General features: G+C 46.8%; 1 protein-coding gene across 1 annotated transcript in view; it reads right to left on the bottom strand.

Moving 5' to 3' along the window:
- Positions 1 to 12,823: 12,823 nt before the first annotated feature.
- LOC141337518 (protein kinase C alpha type-like) overlaps positions 12,824 to 22,893 on the bottom strand; it is a 57,159-nt gene continuing 47,089 nt past the window's right edge. Inside the window, exon 10 of the mRNA XM_073843361.1 lies at positions 12,824 to 16,036. Within this exon, the coding sequence (XP_073699462.1) occupies positions 15,869 to 16,036 (168 nt within the window). The 3' untranslated portion in view covers positions 12,824 to 15,868. The remainder of the gene's footprint in view (positions 16,037 to 22,893) is intronic.

The raw sequence follows: 22,893 nt of genomic DNA, 5'->3' as shown, positions 1-22,893 counted from the left end.
ATCTCAGGCAGTCGAACCGCTCAGTCAAGAAACTGAAGTTCAAAATGTTAACTGTCAAACATGTTGTGTCACAAATCAGGTCTGAGGACTGGTTTGTCACGATAGATCTAAAAGACGCATACTTTCACGTCTCCATCCTTCCTCAACACAGGAAGTTTCTCAGGTTCGCTTTCAGGGGCAAAGCTTACCAATACAGAGTGCTTCCGTTCGGCCTAGCTCTCTCACCCCGAACTTTTACAAAGTGTGTGGATGCTGCTCTGGCTCCGCTGCGACTCCAGGGCATCCGCATACTCAACTACAAAGATGACTGGCTGATCCTGGCCAGCTCGGAGCAGTTAGCGGTTCAACATCGAGGTGTTGTTCTCGCTCACATGAAAGAATTGGGGTTGAGACTCAACGCCAAGAAAAGTGTGCTTTCTCCACTACAGAGAACCACTTATCTAGGTGTAATTTGGGATTCGACCACGATGCAGGCACGAATGTCACCTGCTCGGATCGAGGTCAGGCTGGTTCTTGCCTCCACACCATGGCAATTCTCCAAGCCTACCAAGCCAACCTGCTGAAGGAGTTTAGCAATGGCGAGGAAGTTAATGTCACGGATATGCGGCGTACGGCAGATCTCGCTCTCCGCGCCACCAAGGAGACCGCCCGCGCTGTTGGGCGGTCTATGGCAGCCCTGGTGGCCGCGGAGAGGCATCTGTGGCTGACCCTGTCCGAGTTAAAAGAGAAGGACAGGGTTACGCTTCTGGACGCCCCCCTGCAGCCCACCGGCCTCTTTGGTGCCTCAGTCGACACAGTTGTCGCCAGGCACCAGGAGGCCCGTAAGCAGGCGGCGGCGTTCCGGACGTATCTTCCTCGCCGCGTTTACTCCTCTGAGGCTGCTAGACGGGAGCAGCCTCAACCGTGTACGAGCTCCTCATACAGAGAGGCACAAAAACAGTGTTGCCGCCCGCGCCCCTCCGGCGAAGCCTAGAGGGCGGGGCCAACAACGCTCTAAGCCGGGGGCCTCTAAGAAGAGGCCTGACCTGAGGGTCGTCCTCCAATCTAAGAGGTCCTCGGCTAAATGGCCCTGACTGTTGTGCCTCAGGGCCGATGAGGGCAGACCCTCTCGAGGGGGTTTGCGTTGCACCACAGTTTATGGTCACCAAACCCCCTCGGGGCCCTCAGGAGATCTGTCAGCTAACCCTGCCAGTGTTACAGGGCGCGGCAATCTCCCGCGAACATCATTCTCAAGCCGTTCTGCCCGGAAACGTAGCGGACCTACAGAGTTCGCAACCCCCACGGGGGTCCTCAGAGAAACTAGTTCAGGAGCATCCTGCCAGTACGCTGTTACAGGTCACCGAATTAGTTCCTCAAATAAATCCAGAAACCAGTCTCGAGAGGCTGGTTCCCTTAGTAGAATTTCTGGCAGCGTGGAAACTACTGCCAAATATTTCTACGTGGGTCCTGCGCACTGTAGAGAAAGGCTATTGCATTCAATTCGGCGCCAAGCCGCCACCTTTCAGCGGGGTATTCCTGACTCGGGGTGAACCCCGAGCAGGGTCTGGTAATGGAACAGGAAGTAGAAACTCTCCTGAGGAAGGAGGCCATCGAGGAGGTCCCTCCACAAGACAGAGAGTCCGGGTTCTACAGCCGGTACTTCATTGTTCCCAAGAAGGATGGAGGGCTTCGGCCCATTTTAGATCTCAGGCAGTTGAACCGCTCAGTCAAGAAACTGAAGTTCAAAATGTTAACTGTCAAACATGTCGTGTCACAAATCAGGTCCGAGGACTGGTTTGTCACGATAGATCTAAAAGACGCATACTTTCACGTCTCCATCCTTCCTCAACACAGGAAGTTTCTCAGGTTCGCTTTCAGGGGCAAAGCTTACCAATACAGAGTGCTTCCGTTCGGCCTAGCTCTCTCACCCCGAACTTTTACAAAGTGTGTGGATGCTGCTCTGGCTCCGCTGCGACTCCAGGGCATCCGCATACTCAACTACAAAGACGACTGGCTGATCCTGGCCAGCTCGGAGCAGTTAGCGGTTCAACATCGAGGTGTTGTTCTCGCTCACATGAAAGAATTGGGGTTGAGATTCAACGCCAAGAAAAGTGTGCTTTCTCCACTACAGAGAACCACTTATCTAGGTGTAATTTGGGATTCAACCACGATGCAGGCACGAATGTCACCTGCTCGGATCGAGGTCAGGCTGGTTCTTGCCTCCACACCATGGCAATTCTCCAAGCCTACCAAGCCGACCTGCTGAAGGAGTTTAGCAATGGCGAGGAAGTTAATGTCATGGATATGCGCCGTACGGCAGATCTCGCTCTCCGCGCCACCAAGGAGACCGCCCGCACTGTTGGGCGGTCTATGGCAGCCCTGGTGGCCGCGGAGAGGCATCTGTGGCTGACCCTGTCTGAGTTAAAAGAGAAGGACAGGGTTACGCTTCTGGACGCCCCCCTGCAGCCCACCAGCCTCTTTGGTGCCTCAGTCGACACAGTTGTCGCCAGGCACCAGGAGGCCCGTAAGCAGGCGGCGGCGTTCCGGACGTATCTTCCTCGCCGCGTTTACTCCTCTGAGGCTGCTAGACGGAAGCAGCCTCAACCGTGTACGAGCTCCTCATACAGAGAGGCACAAAAACAGTGTTGCCGCCCGCGCCCCTCCGGCGAAGCCTAGAGGGCGGGGCCAGCGACGCTCTAAGCCGGGGGCCTCTAAGAAGAGGCCTGACCTGAGGGTCGTCCTCCAATCTAAGAGGTCCTCGGCTAAATGGCCCTGACTGTTGTGCCTCAGGGCCGATGAGGGCAGACCCTCTCAAGGGGGTTTGCGTTGCACCACAGTTTATGGTCACCAAACCCCCTCGGGGCCCTCAGGAGATCTGTCAGCTAACCCTGCCAGTGTTACAGGGCGCGGCAATCTCCCGCGAACATCATTCTCAAGCCGTTCTGCCCGGAAACGTAGCGGACCTACAGAGTTCGCAACCCCCACGGGGGTCCTCAGAGAAACTAGTTCAGGAGCATCCTGCCAGTACGCTGTTACAGGTCACCGAATTAGTTCCTCAAATAAATCCAGAAACCAGTCTCGAGAGGCTGGTTCCCTTAGTAGAATTTCTGGCAGCGTGGAAACTACTGCCAAATATTTCTACGTGGGTCCTGCGCACTGTAGAGAAAGGCTATTGCATTCAATTCGGCGCCAAGCCGCCACCTTTCAGCGGGGTATTCCTGACTCGGGGTGAACCCCGAGCAGGGTCTGGTAATGGAACAGGAAGTAGAAACTCTCCTGAGGAAGGAGGCCATCGAGGAGGTCCCTCCACAAGACAGAGAGTCCGGGTTCTACAGCCGGTACTTCATTGTTCCCAAGAAGGATGGAGGGCTTCGGCCCATTTTAGATCTCAGGCAGTTGAACCGCTCAGTCAAGAAACTGAAGTTCAAAATGTTAACTGTCAAACATGTCGTGTCACAAATCAGGTCCGAGGACTGGTTTGTCACGATAGATCTAAAAGACGCATACTTTCACGTCTCCATCCTTCCTCAACACAGGAAGTTTCTCAGGTTCGCTTTCAGGGGCAAAGCTTACCAATACAGAGTGCTTCCGTTCGGCCTAGCTCTCTCACCCCGAACTTTTACAAAGTGTGTGGATGCTGCTCTGGCTCCGCTGCGACTCCAGGGCATCCGCATACTCAACTACAAAGACGACTGGCTGATCCTGGCCAGCTCGGAGCAGTTAGCGGTTCAACATCGAGGTGTTGTTCTCGCTCACATGAAAGAATTGGGGTTGAGATTCAACGCCAAGAAAAGTGTGCTTTCTCCACTACAGAGAACCACTTATCTAGGTGTAATTTGGGATTCAACCACGATGCAGGCACGAATGTCACCTGCTCGGATCGAGGTCAGGCTGGTTCTTGCCTCCACACCATGGCAATTCTCCAAGCCTACCAAGCCGACCTGCTGAAGGAGTTTAGCAATGGCGAGGAAGTTAATGTCATGGATATGCGCCGTACGGCAGATCTCGCTCTCCGCGCCACCAAGGAGACCGCCCGCACTGTTGGGCGGTCTATGGCAGCCCTGGTGGCCGCGGAGAGGCATCTGTGGCTGACCCTGTCTGAGTTAAAAGAGAAGGACAGGGTTACGCTTCTGGACGCCCCCCTGCAGCCCACCAGCCTCTTTGGTGCCTCAGTCGACACAGTTGTCGCCAGGCACCAGGAGGCCCGTAAGCAGGCGGCGGCGTTCCGGACGTATCTTCCTCGCCGCGTTTACTCCTCTGAGGCTGCTAGACGGAAGCAGCCTCAACCGTGTACGAGCTCCTCATACAGAGAGGCACAAAAACAGTGTTGCCGCCCGCGCCCCTCCGGCGAAGCCTAGAGGGCGGGGCCAGCGACGCTCTAAGCCGGGGGCCTCTAAGAAGAGGCCTGACCTGAGGGTCGTCCTCCAATCTAAGAGGTCCTCGGCTAAATGGCCCTGACTGTTGTGCCTCAGGGCCGATGAGGGCAGACCCTCTCAAGGGGGTTTGCGTTGCACCACAGTTTATGGTCACCAAACCCCCTCGGGGCCCTCAGGAGATCTGTCAGCTAACCCTGCCAGTGTTACAGGGCGCGGCAATCTCCCGCGAACATCATTCTCTAGCCGTTCCGCCCGGAAACGTAGCGGACCTAGAGAGTTCGCAACCCCCACGGGGGTCCTCAGAGAAACTAGTTCAGGAGCATCCTGCCAGTACGCTGTTACAGGTCACCGAATTAGTTCCTCAAATAAATCCAGAAACCAGTCTCGAGAGGCTGGTTCCCTTAGTAGAATTTCTGGCAGCGTGGAAACTACTGCCAAATATTTCTACGTGGGTCCTGCGCACTGTAGAGAAAGGCTATTGCATTCAATTCGGCGCCAAGCCACCACCTTTCAGCGGGGTATTCCTGACTCGGGGTGAACCCCGAGCAGGGTCTGGTAATGGAACAGGAAGTAGAAACTCTCCTGAGGAAGGAGGCCATCGAGGTGGTCCCTCCACAAGACAGAGAGTCCGGGTTCTACAGCCGGTACTTCATTGTTCCCAAGAAGGATGGAGGGCTTCGGCCCATTTTAGATCTCAGGCAGTCGAACCGCTCAGTCAAGAAACTGAAGTTCAAAATGTTAACTGTCAAACATGTCGTGTCACAAATCAGGTCCGAGGACTGGTTTGTCACGATAGATCTAAAAGACGCATACTTTCACGTCTCCATCCTTCCTCAACACAGGAAGTTTCTCAGGTTCGCTTTCAGGGGCAAAGCTTACCAATACAGAGTACTTCCGTTCGGCCTAGCTCTCTCACCCCGAACTTTTACAAAGTGTGTGGATGCTGCTATGGCTCCGCTGCGACTCCAGGGCATCTGCATACTCAACTACAAAGACGACTGGCTGATCCTGGCCAGCTCGGAGCAGTTAGCGGTTCAACATCGAGGTGTTGTTCTCGCTCACATGAAAGAATTGGGGTTGAGACTCAACGCCAAGAAAAGTGTGCTTTGTCCACTACAGAGAACCACTTATCTAGGTGTAATTTGGGATTCGACCACGATGCAGGCACGAATGTCACCTGCTCGGATCGAGTCGATCCTTACTGCAGTCAATGCGGTCAAGTACTGTTAGGTCTTATGGCAGCAGCATCCAACGTGATACCTTTTGGTCTGCTGTACATGTTCAGTGGTGGCTCAAAACCAGGGGGTTTTCCCCGAGGGGAAACCCACTCCACAAGATCAAGGTCACGCCGCACTGCCTATACGTGCCTTGGCCATGTGGAAGAAACCCTGGTTCCTCTCTCAGGGTCCGGTGTTGGGAGCTCCTTGTCGCCGCGTCACGCTAGCAACAGATGCATCCCTCACCGGCTGGGGAGCGGTCATGAGTGGCCGCTCAGCCCAAGGCCTATGGAGAGATCACCATCTCTCCTGGCACATAAATTGCCTAGAGATGCTGGCCCTATTCCAGGCCCTGAAGTGTTTCCTTCCAGACCTGAGAAACCGTCACGTGTTGGTCCGTACAGACAGCACTGCGGTAGTCTATTACATAAATCACCAAGGAGGTCTCAGCTCACGCCCCTTTTACAAGCTGGCGTACCGGATCCTCCTGTGGTCTCAAGGAAAACTTCTCTCCCTGAGAGCAGTCCATATTCCTGGACATCTGAATGTGGGAGCAGACGTCCTGTCGAGGCAGGGGCCGAGGCCCGGGGAATGGATGCTTCACTCACAAGTAGTGAAGCAGATTTGGAGATTGTTTGGCCAGGCTCAGGTGGACCTTTTCGCGACTCGAGAGACATCGCAATGTCCCCTCTGGTACTCTCTAGTATCTCCAGCTCCTCTCGGACTGGATGCTATGGTACAGACGTGGCCGAGGCTTCGTCTGTACGCTTTTCCCCCGATCGCTCTGCTCCCGGGAGTTCTGGAAAGGGTACGCCGGTATCCAGTGCGGCTGTTGCTAGTAGCCGCGTACTGGCCGGCCCGAGTATGGTTCTCGGACCTGATCGCCCTCCTCGGCGGCTCTCCCTGGGAGATCCCCGTCAGGAGGGACCTCCTCTCTCAGGCTGGGGGCACGATCTGCAACCCCCACCCAGAAAGGTGGAAGTTATGGGTATGGCCCCTGAGGGGGCGCAACTCATAGAAGCTGGTCTCTCAACTGAGGTTGTTGAGACCCTTCTCCAATCCAGAGCTCCCTCTACGAGGAAACTTTATGGCCTTAAGTGGAACCTGTTTGTTCTATGGTGTCGCGAACACCGTTTAGACCCAGTTAACTGCCCGATAGGTACAGCACTGGAGTTCCTACAAACTCGCTTTTCCGCGGGGCTAGCTCACTCCACCCTGAAGGTGTACGTGGCGGCTATATCTGCCTACCACGCCCCTCACGGTGGCCTCTCAGTGGGCAGAGACCCCCTGGTCATTCGTTTCCTCCGCGGTGCACTCAGGCTGAGGCCTCGAGTGAAACCGAGGGTTCCTACATGGGACCTGGCCGTGGTGCTAGAAGCTCTATGCAAGCCTCCATTTGAGCCCATAGAGGAGATCTCAGATCGCATGCTTACTATAAAGACAGCGCTGCTGCTAGCTCTCACCTCTCTGAAGAGAGTTGGGGACCTACAGGCCCTCTCAGTGGCCCCTTCACATATTGACTTTGCCCCAGGGATGGCCAAAGCATTTCTCTACACGAGAGTTGGGTACGTTCCCAAGGTCCCATCCCTAGCACCACAGCCAATTACGCTTCAGGCGTTTTATCCTCTTCCATTCTTGGAGTCCGACCATAGGAAGTATAACTGTGTGTGTCCAGTTAGAGCACTAGATGCATACGTCCACAGAGCTGCCGTGTGGCGTAGATCAGAGCAACTTTTTGTCTGTTTCGGCCCTCCAAAAAGGGGGTGCCCGGCTTCAAAGCCTACAATCAGTAGATGGATCATAGATCCCATTTTTACAGCTTATGAGTCCTCTGGTCTCCCATCCCCGTTGGGAGTCAAGGCTCACTCTACTCGAGGCTTGTCCGCCTCCAAAGCTCTGACGGCAGATGTCCCTATACTGGACATCTGCAATGCTGCGGGTTGGTCCTCGCCTCTGACTTTCGTCAGATTTTATGAACTTGACCTCAGAGCCACTCCGGGCTCCTTTGTTCTCTCGCCTTAGCAAGGAAGCTAAGCCTGAAAGAGATTCAGCCCCCTCCCTAGCCAGGAGGAGACTTCTCAAGGCGCATTCTTTTTACAAAAAAGAAGAGAAGTCCTTTCGCCATGTTTCTCCTCGAGTGCCTAAGGGCTGAGGAGTATTTCTCCCCCTGCGATTGGCCACATGGCAAGCAGCGGTAGAGAACTGCATCCTCGTGTGCCTGAGGGCCGAGGATCACACTGCCTTTTTGTCCGTGGAATACTAGACCAAGGCTCATACCTCTCACGTCCTGGCGAAGTTACCAGGCCGAGTCATTTCCAGTCCCTCTTGTTCTGGCTCTTCCCAGACAAAGGACTAAGACTCCTCGTGCGCCCGCGGGCCGAGGAGCACCTCTTGCTCTGGCTGGCGACCAAGCAGAGGTCTACCACTTTTCATGTGTGCCTAAGGGCCGAGGTCTATATTGCCCTCTTGTCCGTGGAATACTAGACAATGGCTTATTCCCCTCGCATTCTGGCAAGGTTACCAGACCGAGTGTATTCAGTCCCTCTTGTTCTGGCTTCTCCCAGACAAAGGACTAAGACTCCTCGTGTGCCTCGTGCACCTCTTGCGCTGGCTGGCTACCAGGCAGAGGCATATCACTGTCTGCCTCATGTGCCTAAGGGCCGAGGATTACATTGCCCTCTTGTCCGTGGAACACTAGACAAAGGCTCATACCTCTCGCGTCCTGGCAAGGTCACCAGGCCGAGTCATTTCCAGTCCCTCTTGTTCTGGCCCTTCCCAGACAAAGGACTAAGACTCCTCGTGCGCCCAAGGGCCGAGGAGTACCTCCTGCACTGGCTGGCTACCAGGCAGAGGTGTATCATTCTTCCTCGTGTGTCCAAGGGCCGAGGATCATACTGCCCTCTTGTCCGTGGAATACTAGACAAAGGCTCATACCTCTCGCGTCCTGGCAAGGTCACCAGGCCGAGTCATTTCAGTCCCTCTTGTTCTGGCGGTACCCCAGACAAAGGACTACCACTTCTCCTTATGGGCCTGAAGGCCGAGGAGCACTCTAGGAGGTTGAGTACCCTGTCCTCGCGTGCCCAAGGGCCGAGGACCACACACCCTCTTGTCCGTGGAACACTAGACAATGGTTATTTCGGTCCCTCTTGTTCTGGCCTTTCCCAGACAAAAGACTAAGACTCCTCGTGCGCCTGAGGGCCGAGGAGTGCCTCTGGCTCTGGCTGGCGACCAGGCAGAGGTCTACTACCTTCCTCGTGTGCCCGAGGGCCGAGGAACACTTGCCCTCTTGTCCGTGGAATACTAGACAATGGCTCATTCTACTCGTGACCTGGCAATACCCCCAGGCCGAGTCTCTTCCTATGCTCTGGCAAGGTCTACCAGACACAACTTTCTTCCACCCTTTTCCTAGCAGACACTAGGCAGGGCTTGGAAATTATGGGGTCGTTGACATCTCGTTCCCCATAGCGTTGTATGACGCAGCTCGAGTTCCCGGAAGGGAACGTCTCAGGTTACGTATGTAACCCTAGTTCCCTGAGGGAACGAGACGCTGCGTCTCGGATCATAATTCCCGCACCCTGCGGCGCTCGCTTCATACCTAAATAGCTGCCGCCGGCTTCAAACGCACGTGCTTTATACTTCCTGGTCGCTGACGTCACCGCGCCTGTGACGTCACTCCCGCCGTTCTATTGGTTGTTAGACAATGACTCAGAATGCTGCCCGCCAATGGCGTTCCCCATAGTGTTGTATGACGCAGCGTCTCGTTCCCTCAGGGAACTAGGGTTACATACGTAACCTAAGACGCTCTTCATTAATGAACATGTGTGCCCTCAATATAACTCGAAAGATCTATTTCTACTATGTTTTCTTACATTTCTCATGTTTATTTACAGTCAAACCATAATTTATTTAGACAGCTTCAACATTTCTCACATTATCACCATTTATTCACTATAGTTTGGAAAATGGTAGCTAAAATATGACAAGAACTCAAGAGTTAATCTGTGTCAGAACAAATTCATCTTGATAATCACAAATGAATTACAGTCAAACCCAAATTTATTCAGACACCATTTTCAGTTTAGAAAATGCTAATAAAATATGACCAGATTCAAGAACTCAAGTAAACTGCGTCAGAACAAATTCTTCTTGATAATGTCAGATTTGATAGAACTTTGGCATGTAACAAAACATGGTCAGGTCAAAGTGTCAAACCAAATTTTTTGGTCCAAAATTTGTATCAGTTTTAATGGTAGTCCACTGTGTGAAGTATTTTTGTGTATACTTAAGTCACAGTTTATTTTGCTATCACTTACATAAATTAACTATAGTGTCCTGCACCCACTAGTAAAAAAGTATAAAAAATTATATCTGGTGTCTGAATGATTTTTGGTTTGACTGTATATTAACTTTTATTTATATTTACTGTATATAGTGCACATTGTTATATTAATTATTATGTTTCAGCCATATGAGCTGTTACAGTTCTGATGTGTTCTTCACCTCAGATATTTACTCCGTCAAAGGTCCCCAATGGTCCCCGAGTCCAGGTCTTTAAGTTGACCCTGTGATATCCTGGGTTCTACCTGATAAGGTTTTTCTCTGCCTATTCTGTCTGGGTTAAATAGTTTCTTTTATTGTATCAAAAATATACTGGGTAATCAATGTTGTCCGATTCACGACAAATGACTTTTATGAGCTGGGTCTTTTTGGAGAATTAAAAATATAGGCTACATAGCATCCAGTGCCATAGAATTAACAAACAAATAAGCTAACTCTTATGAACTTGGTCTTGAAATAAATAATTCAGAAAGACTTCCAAAGAGTTGCCTGATCGCAACAATCAGAGTAACTCAAGTTACTTTCAGTTGTTTTGAAACAAAGCAAGTTTCATGTAAAGATACTGAAACTTATCCACATGCCAGACAATCTTTAAAAACCATTATAGAACCGAATGCAACAAACATTTATTGGCTTAAATGTCCTAAATTATAATAATTTATGGAAAAGACCCACTCTTCATTAATGAACATGTGTGCCCTCAATATAACTCGAAAGACCTGTTTTCTTAACAAATAAAATATAAGGATAATTTGCATAAACAGAAACACATTAGTTTTTTCAAAGCTTTGTTTACGTAAAAGTACTCACAGAGCAAAAATGCAGGATGATCACAAACTACTACTTAAAAAGATATAAAAATATTGGATATATCAAATTTATGACCACCTTAATAATATTGTGTTGGTCTCTCTTTGGCTGGCAAAACAGCCCATGGACTCCACTAGACCCCTGAAAGTGTGCTGGGTGTCTGGCAGCAGCAGATCCTTTAAATCCTTTAAATTGCGAGGTGGGGCCTCCATGGATCAGACTTGTTTGTTCAGCACATCCCACAGATGCTCGATTGGATTGAGATGTGGGGAATTTGGAGGCAGAGTCAACACCTCAAACTCGTTTGTGCTCCTCAAACCATTCCTGAACCATTTTCGATTTGTGGCAGGGCACATTATCCTGCTGAAAGAGGCCACAGCCACCAGGGTATACTGTTTCCATGAAAGGGTGTACAGTATCTTACAAAAGTAAGAACACCCCTCACATTTCAGCAACCATTTTAGTATATCTTCTCAAGGGACAATACTATAGAAATGACACTTATAGTAGTCAATGTGCAGCTTGTACAGCAGTATAGATTTACTGTCCTCTGAAAATAACTCAACATTATTGTCAATTACAGCCATTACTGTCAAAATAGCTGGCAACAAAAATGAGTACACCCTAAGTGATAACAGCAGAATATTGATTAACCATGAAAGCCACATTTCCTATTCATCATGTTTATGTTTTTGTCTGCTTGACAGGACCATAAAAAGCTATGTCTTGTATTAGAGCAGTTCAAATTAGGTGCTTTAAGTTCAATTCTCTCATACTGACCACTGGATGTTCAACATGGCATCTCAGGGCAAAGAACTCTCTGAGAATTTGAGAATTAGAATTATTGCTCTCCACAAAGATGGCCAAGGCTATTAGAGGTTCAGTAACACCCTGAAACTACGTTACACAGTGGTCAGGGTCATGCAGAGGTTTTCCAAGATGGGTTTCATTCAGAACAGGTTGACTTGTTATTTACAGGTTTGGAACAGTTGCGCACTCGTTCTGTGTGTCACGTGCAGAACCTGGCTTCTAAAAACAGATGCATGAGTGCTGCCAGCATTGCTTTAAAGGTTTCAGAAGCAGAAGGTAAGCTTGTCAGTGCTCAGACCGTACGCCACACACTGCAACAAGTCGGTTTACATAGGCGTCATCCCAGAAGGAAGCCTCATCTAAAGCTGGCTCACAAGAAAGCCCGTAAACAGTTTGCTGAAGACAACCTGTCCAAGAGCATGAATTACTGGAACCATGTCCTGTGGTGTGATGAGACTATAAGATAAACATGTTCGGCTCAGATGGTGTCCAGCATGTGTGGCGATGCCCTGGTGAGAAGTACCGAGAAAATTGTGTCTTGCCTACAGTCAAGCATGATGGTGGTAGCATCATGGTCTGGGGCTGCATGAGTGCTGCTGGTGCTGGGGAGCTGTAGTTCATTGAGGGAAACATGGATTCCATTATGTACTGTATATTCTGAAGCAGAACATGATGCCTTTCCTCCAGAAACTAGGCTGAACGGCAGTTTTCCAACATGATAACGATCCTCAAACACACCACCAAGATGACAACATCCTTGCTAAGGAAGCTGAAGGTGATGGGGTGGCCAAGTATGTCTCCAGACCTGAACCCTATTAAGCACCTGTGAGGCTTTCTCAAGTGTAAGGGGTGGAGGAGCACTATGTGTCTAATGTCCAGCAGCTCTGTGAGGAGTGGAAGAGGATCCCAGCAACAACTTGTGCAGCTCTGGCCAATTCCATGCCCAGGATGATTAAGGCAGTGCCAGATAACAATGGTGCTAACACAATACATTGACACTTTGGACAAGTTCACTTAGGGTGTACTGACTTTTGTTGCCAGCTATTTTGAAAAAAATGTCTGTATGTTGAGTTATTTTCAGAAGACAATAAATCTATGCTGCTATATGAAGATATACTAAAATGGTTGCTGTAATGTGAGGGGTGTACTCACTTTTGTGACATATTGGATTTAGTTGCCTTTAGTCTGTACATGTCCTGTACTGTTTCCATGTTCAAAATGACAGCATTAATGAAGAATGTGCTTAACAAACCCCGTCACCCCATCGTCTGAAGAACTAAAACATGGACATGATCACTTTTGTCATACATTTATTTATACACATTATCCTTCACAAAGAACAAAGGGACAAAATTTTGTAAAGAAAAACAAAGATGAGTGAAGTAACATATTCAAACTAAAACACTGTCCTGGAATATTTAATAATAATAAAGATAATTATATATATATTTAGAATTCCTGATAGAATCTCTAATAAGAAATGGCTGGGTGGAATGTTCATATACTTCATATGTCCAGGGAATGTTGGAATGCCGCCTCACATGCAGAAAACCCACAATCAACACGTGAATGTTACATTCCCAAATACTCTCAATGTGAGACACTTGTGTTAATCTGCATCCTGCAAGACAATCGCTTAAAAACTTTCTGAATCACTTCATAAGGGGACCGGCTCTGTTTCCACTCATCACGTATCCATTTACTTCGTGGGATGAAGAAATAAACACTTGGAAAATCTACTTGTTTTTTTTTTCATACACAGGGGCTTCAAACATCAGGTCTATTGAATATCTAAAATATATACTGAAAAATTACAATGTGTTCATACTGACAATTCAGTGGTGAAATTCAACAATGGTGCACCTGATAACTACAGTATTTCCACCAAGGGCTTGGCACAAGACTAGAGCCCAAACCGAGCAATCATCTAATGTGTAAATACAGCATTTCTGAGGTACTTTTTTACTAGAATACATGAAATGATGTCTGAAGTGTGGTAAAATTGACTTCCCATCTTTACCCTGTTGTCACACAGACAAGGTTGCACAGCAGTGGTCAGAATCTACGCATTACAGAGTCTAAATCTTCATCCACCGACTGAAACTAAACAGAAATGTAAGCAACAACACAAAGGAAGAGAGCTGAGGTGGGACCGATATGGTACTCGGTGTGACAGTCATTCCATGCTAGAGGACTCCGGATTCCTGGAATCATGCAACACGTTTTGCATGCGCCGATTTGCCCCACATGCACACAGCAGCTGCAGTACAAACACACATACAGTATGTAGGAGCACTGAGAACATCCACAGAGCCCAGTCAGTCTACATACAGCTCCTACACTTATATACTATCAGCATAGAAAACAGAGCACATATAACAAAGGTTTGCAGATACCAAAGCTATCTCAAATTATCCAAACTAGTCTTTTTGGATCGTCTAAACATAGAAACCATCTAAGTTAGTAAAAGCACATTCAGTTCTTAGTATAAAATCTGCGGGATAATGTACGCCTTCTCTGTATTTACAAAAATCTTGGTATATATAGTGTACCTTTAGTGTAACAGTAAACATAGCGCTCTACGTAAAAGTACTCACAGAGCAAAAATGCTGGATGATCGTAAACTAAGACCTAAAAAGATAAAAATATCCGATATATACTGGAAAGCTCCCTTTGATAAGAACAAGTAGTTTAACACGAAGAGTATTGATCACCAAAGGACAGAAACACTACCAGAGACAGGGTTATAATAGAAGTTATACATAACTGACCTCCCACCCCCACTAACATTTGTCACCAAATCATGTTGGGCATTAGGGAGTTATATAAAAAGAAAGTGTATTTAAAGACCATTAGGAGTTTTTGCATTGTGGCATAATTTTTATGCACATTTTAATCACATATTTCTTTGTTCTCAGTGGTAATTCTCATTATTGTCAAATAATAAGCAGCACATACAAGACTACCGTGATTTATAAATACTTAATGTACAGTAAACAAATCATCTTCATTTCACAGTTTTACACATTAAAGTAAGGGTAAACAAGTTTATTTATTTAGCATTTAAGGTATTTCTAGGACTTAACAGACTGACAGTGCTTAACAGTCTTGAAAATGTCACAATGCAAAAAATAAATTAACGCTTGTAAAATCTTTTCTGGGGTGAAATATGTCCTGGACAGGTTTTGCAGACTTACAATTCAAAGTACAGCATCTTTTTTGTCTCGTTACATGTTCTTAATGTTGTAGCAGTGGTAGTTTTCTTTAGCATAATAATTATATGCCAATTGGGTTTGAAATGTATACTCTTTATCAGGCCCAGGAAGAATCTGCAGACTTTTTTGTGCTGATCATGACAGAAAATCTGCGGGATGGATTCAATCATAGTAAAATATGTTAAATAACAGTATTAGATAATCAGAAGTATTTAAGAAAAACAAACATGCAGATGAGTAGGACAGGTGATCTAATTCTCTGCAGGATTCTGTGGGTGCGTAGGCCTACACATTACCAACGAGGATTCACAATTCACACATTTAGAGCGAGAGAAAAAATTGTCTATGTAGAATATGAAGGAACCAGGCGAGCAGGCAGTGACAGGATTGGAAGTTGTCATGCTAAAACTCGAGGAGCGATAAGGGTTCAAGTTTCAGCCCAAGATAAGGGACACCACCAAGAGATCTAGTAGGAAATCGATATGCATATATAGAGCTGGATATAAAAAACCTTTTGATGCAGTTATATTTTGGCACTCCTATAACAAGATATTTTTTAGATTTACAAATATATAATTCAGGAACATTAGAAATGGCAGTAGAGGATATAAGGAATAGGACACAAAAACCTGTTTCATGTCAGCATGCTTCACACACAAAGAATCTGAGGACTGGAAAAAGGGATTGTTCAACATATCCACCTTCAAAAATATATGTTTGGTAAAATATACTAGGCCTGCACATAACATTTAGATGAACTGTCATTACTATGTGGACGTAATGGCTCTGTTTCAAAGCCTAGAGAGCTGCCTTTCTGTCTACTGCCTACACAAGCAGCATCCTAACCGAAGTGGAACCTCATAAAAGAATACATTTGTCGGGAACGAGTCTGTGGTGCCTTAAAATGCTCAACAGATCTCACATCATCTCCATTAGATACTGCCCTCCCTTTATGATATATTTCCATTCAGCCATCAAACCCCCTTCTCCAGCCCTCCTCAGTTCAGATATGTTCAGATAAAGGGTATTCAACTGTCTACAAAGATTTGGTGAGTTCATAAATAACATGGATGTGGTTATTAGTTTGAATTGGACAGGCAGTCCTCTTCTTCATCGGGTCGTCTCATACCACACTGTGAAGCGATGCTGGGTGAATGAACTCTGGGTTTATGAAAGAGAATCCGGCGAATTCGCTCTGGTCGATGTTGGCAATGACCAGTTGGTCTGGAGGGGTCAGCATGGGCTGCGTGCGGGTGAAGAATTTGTCAAAGTTCTCCGCAGCTTTGCCGCACTGTTAAAGAAAGGAGAAAAGAAAGACGCTGGGTTATTTTTAGATTCAATTGAAAAGCTGGCCGTGTGCCTGAGAGAAAATTCATTCACATAGCACTTCCGTCACGGACGTCACGTACACTCATATGTCCAGTAAATGGAGCGTTTTTATAAAGATGATTGGAAGGGGAATATTCAGGCCTGTGTTAAAACGACCGCAGCCCGGCTCTAGCATATGTGGTGTACCAATGGGGTCCTTTGAGGGGGCTGAGCAAACAAACATGGGTGGCCACAGGTTGAGATGAATCAGATTATACCCATAAAACATACACATATAGTCACACTGTGAGGGAAGATCAGCACAGAGGGTGCGTGGTTTTGATGCAAACACATGAAAAGACTATAATAAAGACTAAAATAGTCCAGGGCTTTATCATGTGGACACCCTCATTAAGCCAAGTTGACTAAGGCTGACTAAATGCTGGCCCACACTAAAGGATTTTTTAAATTGTATTAGGTTTTTGAAATGTGAGAGACCACAAACATAACGATACAATATATACTCACACTGTACTTATCTCTTCATTATCTTACCGCTGTGTTTGACACTATTGACCACAACATTCTTTTGAATAGACTTGAAAATTATGTTGGCATTAGTGGAAGTGCATTGTCATGGTTCAAACTGTACTTATCTGACCGCCATCAGTTTGTGGCAGTGAATGAAGAGGTATCATATCGCTCACAAGTGCAGTATGGAGTACCTCAAGGCTCAGTACTAGGGTCATTACTTTTTATGTATTACATGTTACCCTTTGGAGATATCATCAGGAAACATGGTGTTAGCTTTCACTGTTATGCTGATAATTGATAAGGAACAAGACTGTAAAATAACAGAGCTACCAAAATCTTAGATTTAACAGTTTTGTTCCTATAGTGTGTGGAGTGCCATGATGTGACTGACAGATTACGTTGTAATTAAGTTTTGCATTAGACTGTTAAAATGGCGTGAATGTGGATTTTACATTTACAGAGCGAGCTGGAGGTGAGTAATACTTCCATCTTCCATCAACTGACTTTTTGATTGGGAATCGTATCATTTCACGTGGCAATTTACAGTTTCACAGACACTATACGACATCTATACCTTTGTCTTTGGGAGATCCCTCCACACAACAAGATTTCTGATCGTAAATATTCAACTAGTTGCAATTTTGAAATCAGTGCGGCCCTTGAAATTCTTCTGAACGATTCAGTTACACTTAACACACACCACTTGACAAGAAAATGGGACAAGATTATCTGTAGAGCCATCAAGATAATCCAAACTTTACCTAAAATTGCCGGAAGAGCAGAATTTGTCTCAAAATTAGCCAGTTATCTTGTAGTGTGTGCCGCACTTAAGTGTAGTAAGACGTTGATTGTTTCGAAAAAGAAACTTAAATTGATACGATAAGGGCTTTCGCACTGGGTAGTTATAGGAGCTAGCCACCAAGGCAGTCCCCCAAGTAATGCCAAGTTCTGTCATGAAACTGTAGATTGCGCAAGCTGATGCCAATATGTGCCATGTTCATATAGGCCTAAACAAACTGAATGAAGGGAGAAAATGCTCTAGGTTCCTTAACAAACACTCCAAATGAGCTAGATATGAAAACGCTTTAAAGCGGGCCTAATCATCAAAACTCATTTATCAACTGACTGAACTGGTTAAAGGAGATATTTCATTTTTCAATAGGATCATTCCCGGTTTTCTGTTTCTATTCCCCATAAACTTTCTAGGCTGCACTAGTGAGCGTCTTCTGAGGAACTTCTTCTGAGAGTTACTACTCTTAAAGTCAACATGAATCAATAAAGACCCTATATACGTTCTAACAGACATTCCTGATCATATTGTGCATGTTTCATAAGTGTGTCAACAATTAGTTCTCTATAATCCACTTGATCCAAGGTAATTTGACTCCCTATTGACTTACATCACCCAAAAATCCCACTATTTTTCACCTTCCTTGATCATAAGATCAAGCTCTTCTGTAAATTAAAATGCACGAGTAAGCCAAAATGGTTTGTGAACAGTTTATTTTAACTTTATAGACAGATTGATATTGCGTCAATGTTCTCATTAGGCTATAAGTGGTCCATTGAGCTGTAACAGTGTGGACTCTCAACCCCTCTTTATTTCATTAGACACACTGTTAGAACTTACCAGGCATTTTACAGTAATATATTGGCAACACTGTTGCCAGCTAGTTACTGTAGGTCAAACATTTACACTAAAAGAAACCAACTTCCTATAGCCAGCTGTCAATTAAGTTTCTAAATTAATATTTTTTAACATGAACACAGTTCATGTTAAACAGAGGTTCAGATATTTGTTTTATTAAAAATGTTTGGTCTGGATTACCATTTTTGTGGTCAGTGTTTGCTTCAAACCGGGCTTCTGACCTTCTTCTTTTAATTTCAGTTATTTATTTGGCTGTTCTAACTGTGTGTTTACAAAGCATATTACAGTGAATACAAAGCAAATAAATGATTTTTGAAGGCTGGTTATTTGTTGACAAAAAAAGTGTTCATAGATTTTCTACATTCATTCTGTATCAAATGCCAAACTGAATGTACTACATTAACAGTACAGACAAACCTTTTATTACCACCACTGTGAAACTACGACAGAAGTTACACCAGCAATCAGTTATGGTAAAGAATATTTAAACACATCCTGCACTACTGAGAAACACAGACATAAACATTCAGCATATGAATCTCAACAATGGTAGCAATTACAAAGAGTGAGAGAGACTTTTAATATCACAAATCAGGCTACAAAAAGTCACAACAAAAATACCAACAAAACAATACATGCAAATGAAGAAAATAGTAAGACCATTCAGCTGCATAATGTATTCACGCTGCATTGCATGCTGGGCGTTTCATTTTATTCTGGCACCCAGCATGCATTGCAGAATGAAACTTCTGTCACCATTGTTGAGATTCTTGTGCTGATTGTTGATGTCTGTAACACTGGGCTAACTTCTCACTAGTTTTTTTACTGCAAAAAATAAGTGTAAAAGAGCAAAAACACCCATATAATTTAGTATTTAACACTGGATGAGATCAGAAATCAGTCCAGTATAATATGACTTCATTACAACATAACCTGATCTTATTTTAAGAGTTAAAGTTCAAGGGTACAACTAAAGCAGACCTGACCTCAACAACGGTAACTACAAACTTTAATATTTTCAAGAAAAATGTTGTAATTTTTAATCAAAATAAACTAGTTTCACACTCAGTGTGAAAGTGTCTTTAACTGAAGCTGGAAGTTATTTTTGTGTTTCTGCTTGTTTCTCTTTTTTTCTGTGCCTGTTTCTCTGCCCTTTAGTGATTCTGCTTGTTATGATCAGGTGTTCATCAGAGTTTAAATTCACTCACTTCCTTTCCTTCACTTGGTAAAGTAAACTAGTGTAAGGAATAGTGAATGAGTGTATAGGATATGATTTTAAACACAGCCTCTAATGCTGCCTTCATGTGCTATCGTAATTATGGTAAATACCAAAATCCGACATCGAAATTGCACATGAACACCCACTCACGTTGTAATTTCCACTGGAAAGCTCAAATTTTTTTATGATACCCGAGCTGCCGAGATGGGATAAACTTTGACCTTTCAACATGGCGGACAGCAACGAAACTATACTGAATGGTAAGCATTACTACGAGTGTACAACCGATGTACGCTCAACAGCTAGAGATAACCCATAAGGAAAGGGGGGGAAAGGGGGTGAAGTGAGGCCAAGTATGGTGACCCATACAAGGAATTTGTGCTCTGCATTTAACCCATCCAAGTGCACACACACAGTAGTGAACACACACACCGTGAACACACACCCGGAGCAGTGGGCAGCCATTGCTGCGGCGCCCGGGGAGCAGTTGGGGGATCGGTGCCTTGCTCAAGGGACTCACCTCAGCCGTGGTATTGAGGGTGGAGAGAGTGCTGTACATTCACTCCCCCCACCTACAATCCCTGCCGGACCTGAGACTCGAACCTGCAACCTTTGGGTTACAAGTCCGACTCTCTAACCATTAGGCCACGGCTGCCCCCAAGGGGAAAGGGGAAGGGAATTTGTACTCTGCATTTTACCCATCCAAGTGCGCACACCTGGAGCAGTGGGCTGCCATATTGCGGCGCCCGGGGAGCAGTTGGGGGTTGGGTGCCTTGCTCAAGGGTCTCACCTCAGTCTCACCTGCCGGACCTGAGATTCGAACCCGCAACCCTTGGGTTACAAGTCCGACTCTCTCACCGTTATGCCACGACTGCCCCATAATGCACTGTGAGAGTCGCGCGCCGACTGAATTCCCGCGTCTCGACAGATGATGGCGCCCGCAGCTGAATCATCCATCCGTTCGTTTTACAATGCGCTCGTCCACTGCGTAATACAGCATACAACACAGGTACAAATTCGTTGGAAATTGATTATTAAATTGTTAAATCCAGGGTTTATACGTAAACTCCTTGACATAGTTCAAGATAAATCCTTTAATCTTACTACTCGAACTGTCTGTTTAAATGATTGTTAAACAGTAAGCAATACTATGCAAATGCGGCAGTCCTTCCGGTGCACTTAGCGTCCGAATTCACTCACTCGTTTTCATTCACTCCTTCAAGTGAACTGTACGAGTGGACTAATGTAGGGAATAGTGAATAGGGTATAGGGGACGATTTCGGATACAGTTGAAGTCGTCATCTGATTAGTTGAATTTGATCGGATTTCCGGAACACGCGAGTGTCGCGTTTATTTACGGTCCGCCGGGAAACAAAGCGCAGACTGATTTACTCGGCGTTTTGCTAAAAGGTGCTTATGCAGACGCCGTTGTTGTTACATACATTTGCGACGTTCGCGAACAAATTACTGACTTACTGCTTGTTCCCTTCCGGGAACTCTACACTGCGTCCTGAAATGCTATGGGGAACGCCATTGGCGGGCCGCACTCTGAGTCATAGTCCAACGTCCAATGAGAAACGGGAGTGACGTCACAGGCGCGGTGACGTCATCGACCAGGAAGTATAAAAGCACGTGCGTTTGAAGCCGGCGTCAGCTTTTGTCATTCAGCGAGAGCGCTCTATGTCTATTGTCTGTCTGTCCCATACTGCTGTTTTTCAGTGCCAGTTTGCACTACTTTATTTTGAGCAGTATGCCTGGGGGAAAACGTTCTTTTAAGAACGAAAGAAGAAAGGCGGTTCAGCAGCCACATAGAAAGTGTGTCCCTCCCTGCCAACGTTCCATTGTTGGTGGGGATACACACGATCTATGTGTGGTCTGCTGGGAGCGGAGCACGCTAGGTCAGCCCTTGAGGGGGCTGGCTGCCCGCAGTGCGAGCGAATGCCGCTGCGGTTGCTCCGTTCCCGGAAAGCCCTCTTTGAGGAGGGGGCTTTCGTTAGTGTTCCCTGCGGGTCTGGCCCCGCTTCCGTCGAGGCGGAGCGGCAGCTGCACTCGTGGGGATCGCAGCTAGATCTACTAGAGGTAGTGAGACGGGTGATCCCCTATCTCCTTCCCTATCTGGTGGATCGGTAAATCTCCTACTGGATAAGGAAGCCCGCATGCGGTTACTTCCATCCAGAAAGAGTTTTCAACACTTCCCCTATCTTCCTCCGAGGAGGTTGATGTGGAGAACGTTGTCAAAAGTATTCAACCGCCCCCCCCCCCCCCTGATCGCCTCGGTATGAGGAGCTGTTGGACGTGCTGACTAATGCAGTAGCTAAGTTAGCACTTCCAAAGCGGAACTTTCTGTTCTTCCCCGATCTGCACACTGAGCTGTCTAGTTCAGGGGAAAAACTAGAAAGAAAAGATGATGCCGCGGGTTGAACAGACGCTAGTCAGCTATCTGTCACCCAGCCTGGCATCATCCTTAAAAGTTCCGTCTTTGCTTTCCAGGCCGCCTAAAATAACTTCAGGCTTGATGGGCAAATTGCACACGTGTCGGGGCTGCTGGACGGGAGCATAAAAACCCCAGCCGTGTACCAGCTCCTCACATAAGAGGCTCATATTAGGAGCATTGCAGCCCGTTTCCCTCCGGTGAGACCTAGAGGGCGGGATTGGCAACACTCCTGACTGGGGGCTTCAAAGACTAAGCCCGATCTAAGGGTCGTGCTTTAGTCTAAGAGGTCCTCGGCTAAATGGCCCTGATGGCGGTACCACAGGGCCAATGAGGGCAGCCCCTCTCGAAGACTTAGGTGCTTCACCGCCTCTCTTCGTACGGTGACCACCTCTCTTCGGGGCCCTCAGGAGATTCGTCAGCTAACCCTGCCGGTGTTACAGGGCGCGGCAGTCTCCCGCGAACATCTTTCTCCGGTCTTTCCGCCCGGAAACGTAGCGGAACCAGAGAGTTCGCCACCCCCACGGGGGTTTCCAGAGCGCTTACTTCAGGTGCATCCTGCCAGTTCGCTGTTACAGGCCACCGAGGTAGCTCTCCAAATAAATCCAGAAACCAGCCTCAAGAGGTTGGTTCCCTTAGTAGAATTTCTGGCAGCGTGGAAACTACTGCCAAATATTTCTATGTGGGTCCTGCGTACTGTAGAGAAAGGCTATCGCATTCAATTCGGCGCCAAGCCGCCACCTTTCAGCGGGGTATTTCCTACTCTGGTAGGCCCCGAGCAGGCTCTGGTATTGGAACAGGAAGTGAATACTCTCCTGAGGAAGGAGGCCATCGAGGTGGTCCCTCCTCAACACAGAGAATCCGGGTTCTACAGCCGGTACTTCATTGTTCCCAAGAAGGATGGAGGCCTGCGGCCCATTTTAGATCTCAGACAGCTAAACCTCTCAGTAAGAAAACTGAAGTTCAAAATGTTGACTGTCAGACAGGTCGTGTCTCAAATCAGGTCCG

The sequence above is a fragment of the Garra rufa genome, chromosome 1 (assembly GCF_049309525.1).
Source record: "Garra rufa chromosome 1, GarRuf1.0, whole genome shotgun sequence".
Classification (NCBI taxonomy): domain Eukaryota; kingdom Metazoa; phylum Chordata; class Actinopteri; order Cypriniformes; family Cyprinidae; genus Garra; species Garra rufa.
The sequence above is the reverse complement of the archived record's forward strand: the minus strand, read 5'-3'. Positions and strand labels throughout refer to the sequence as shown.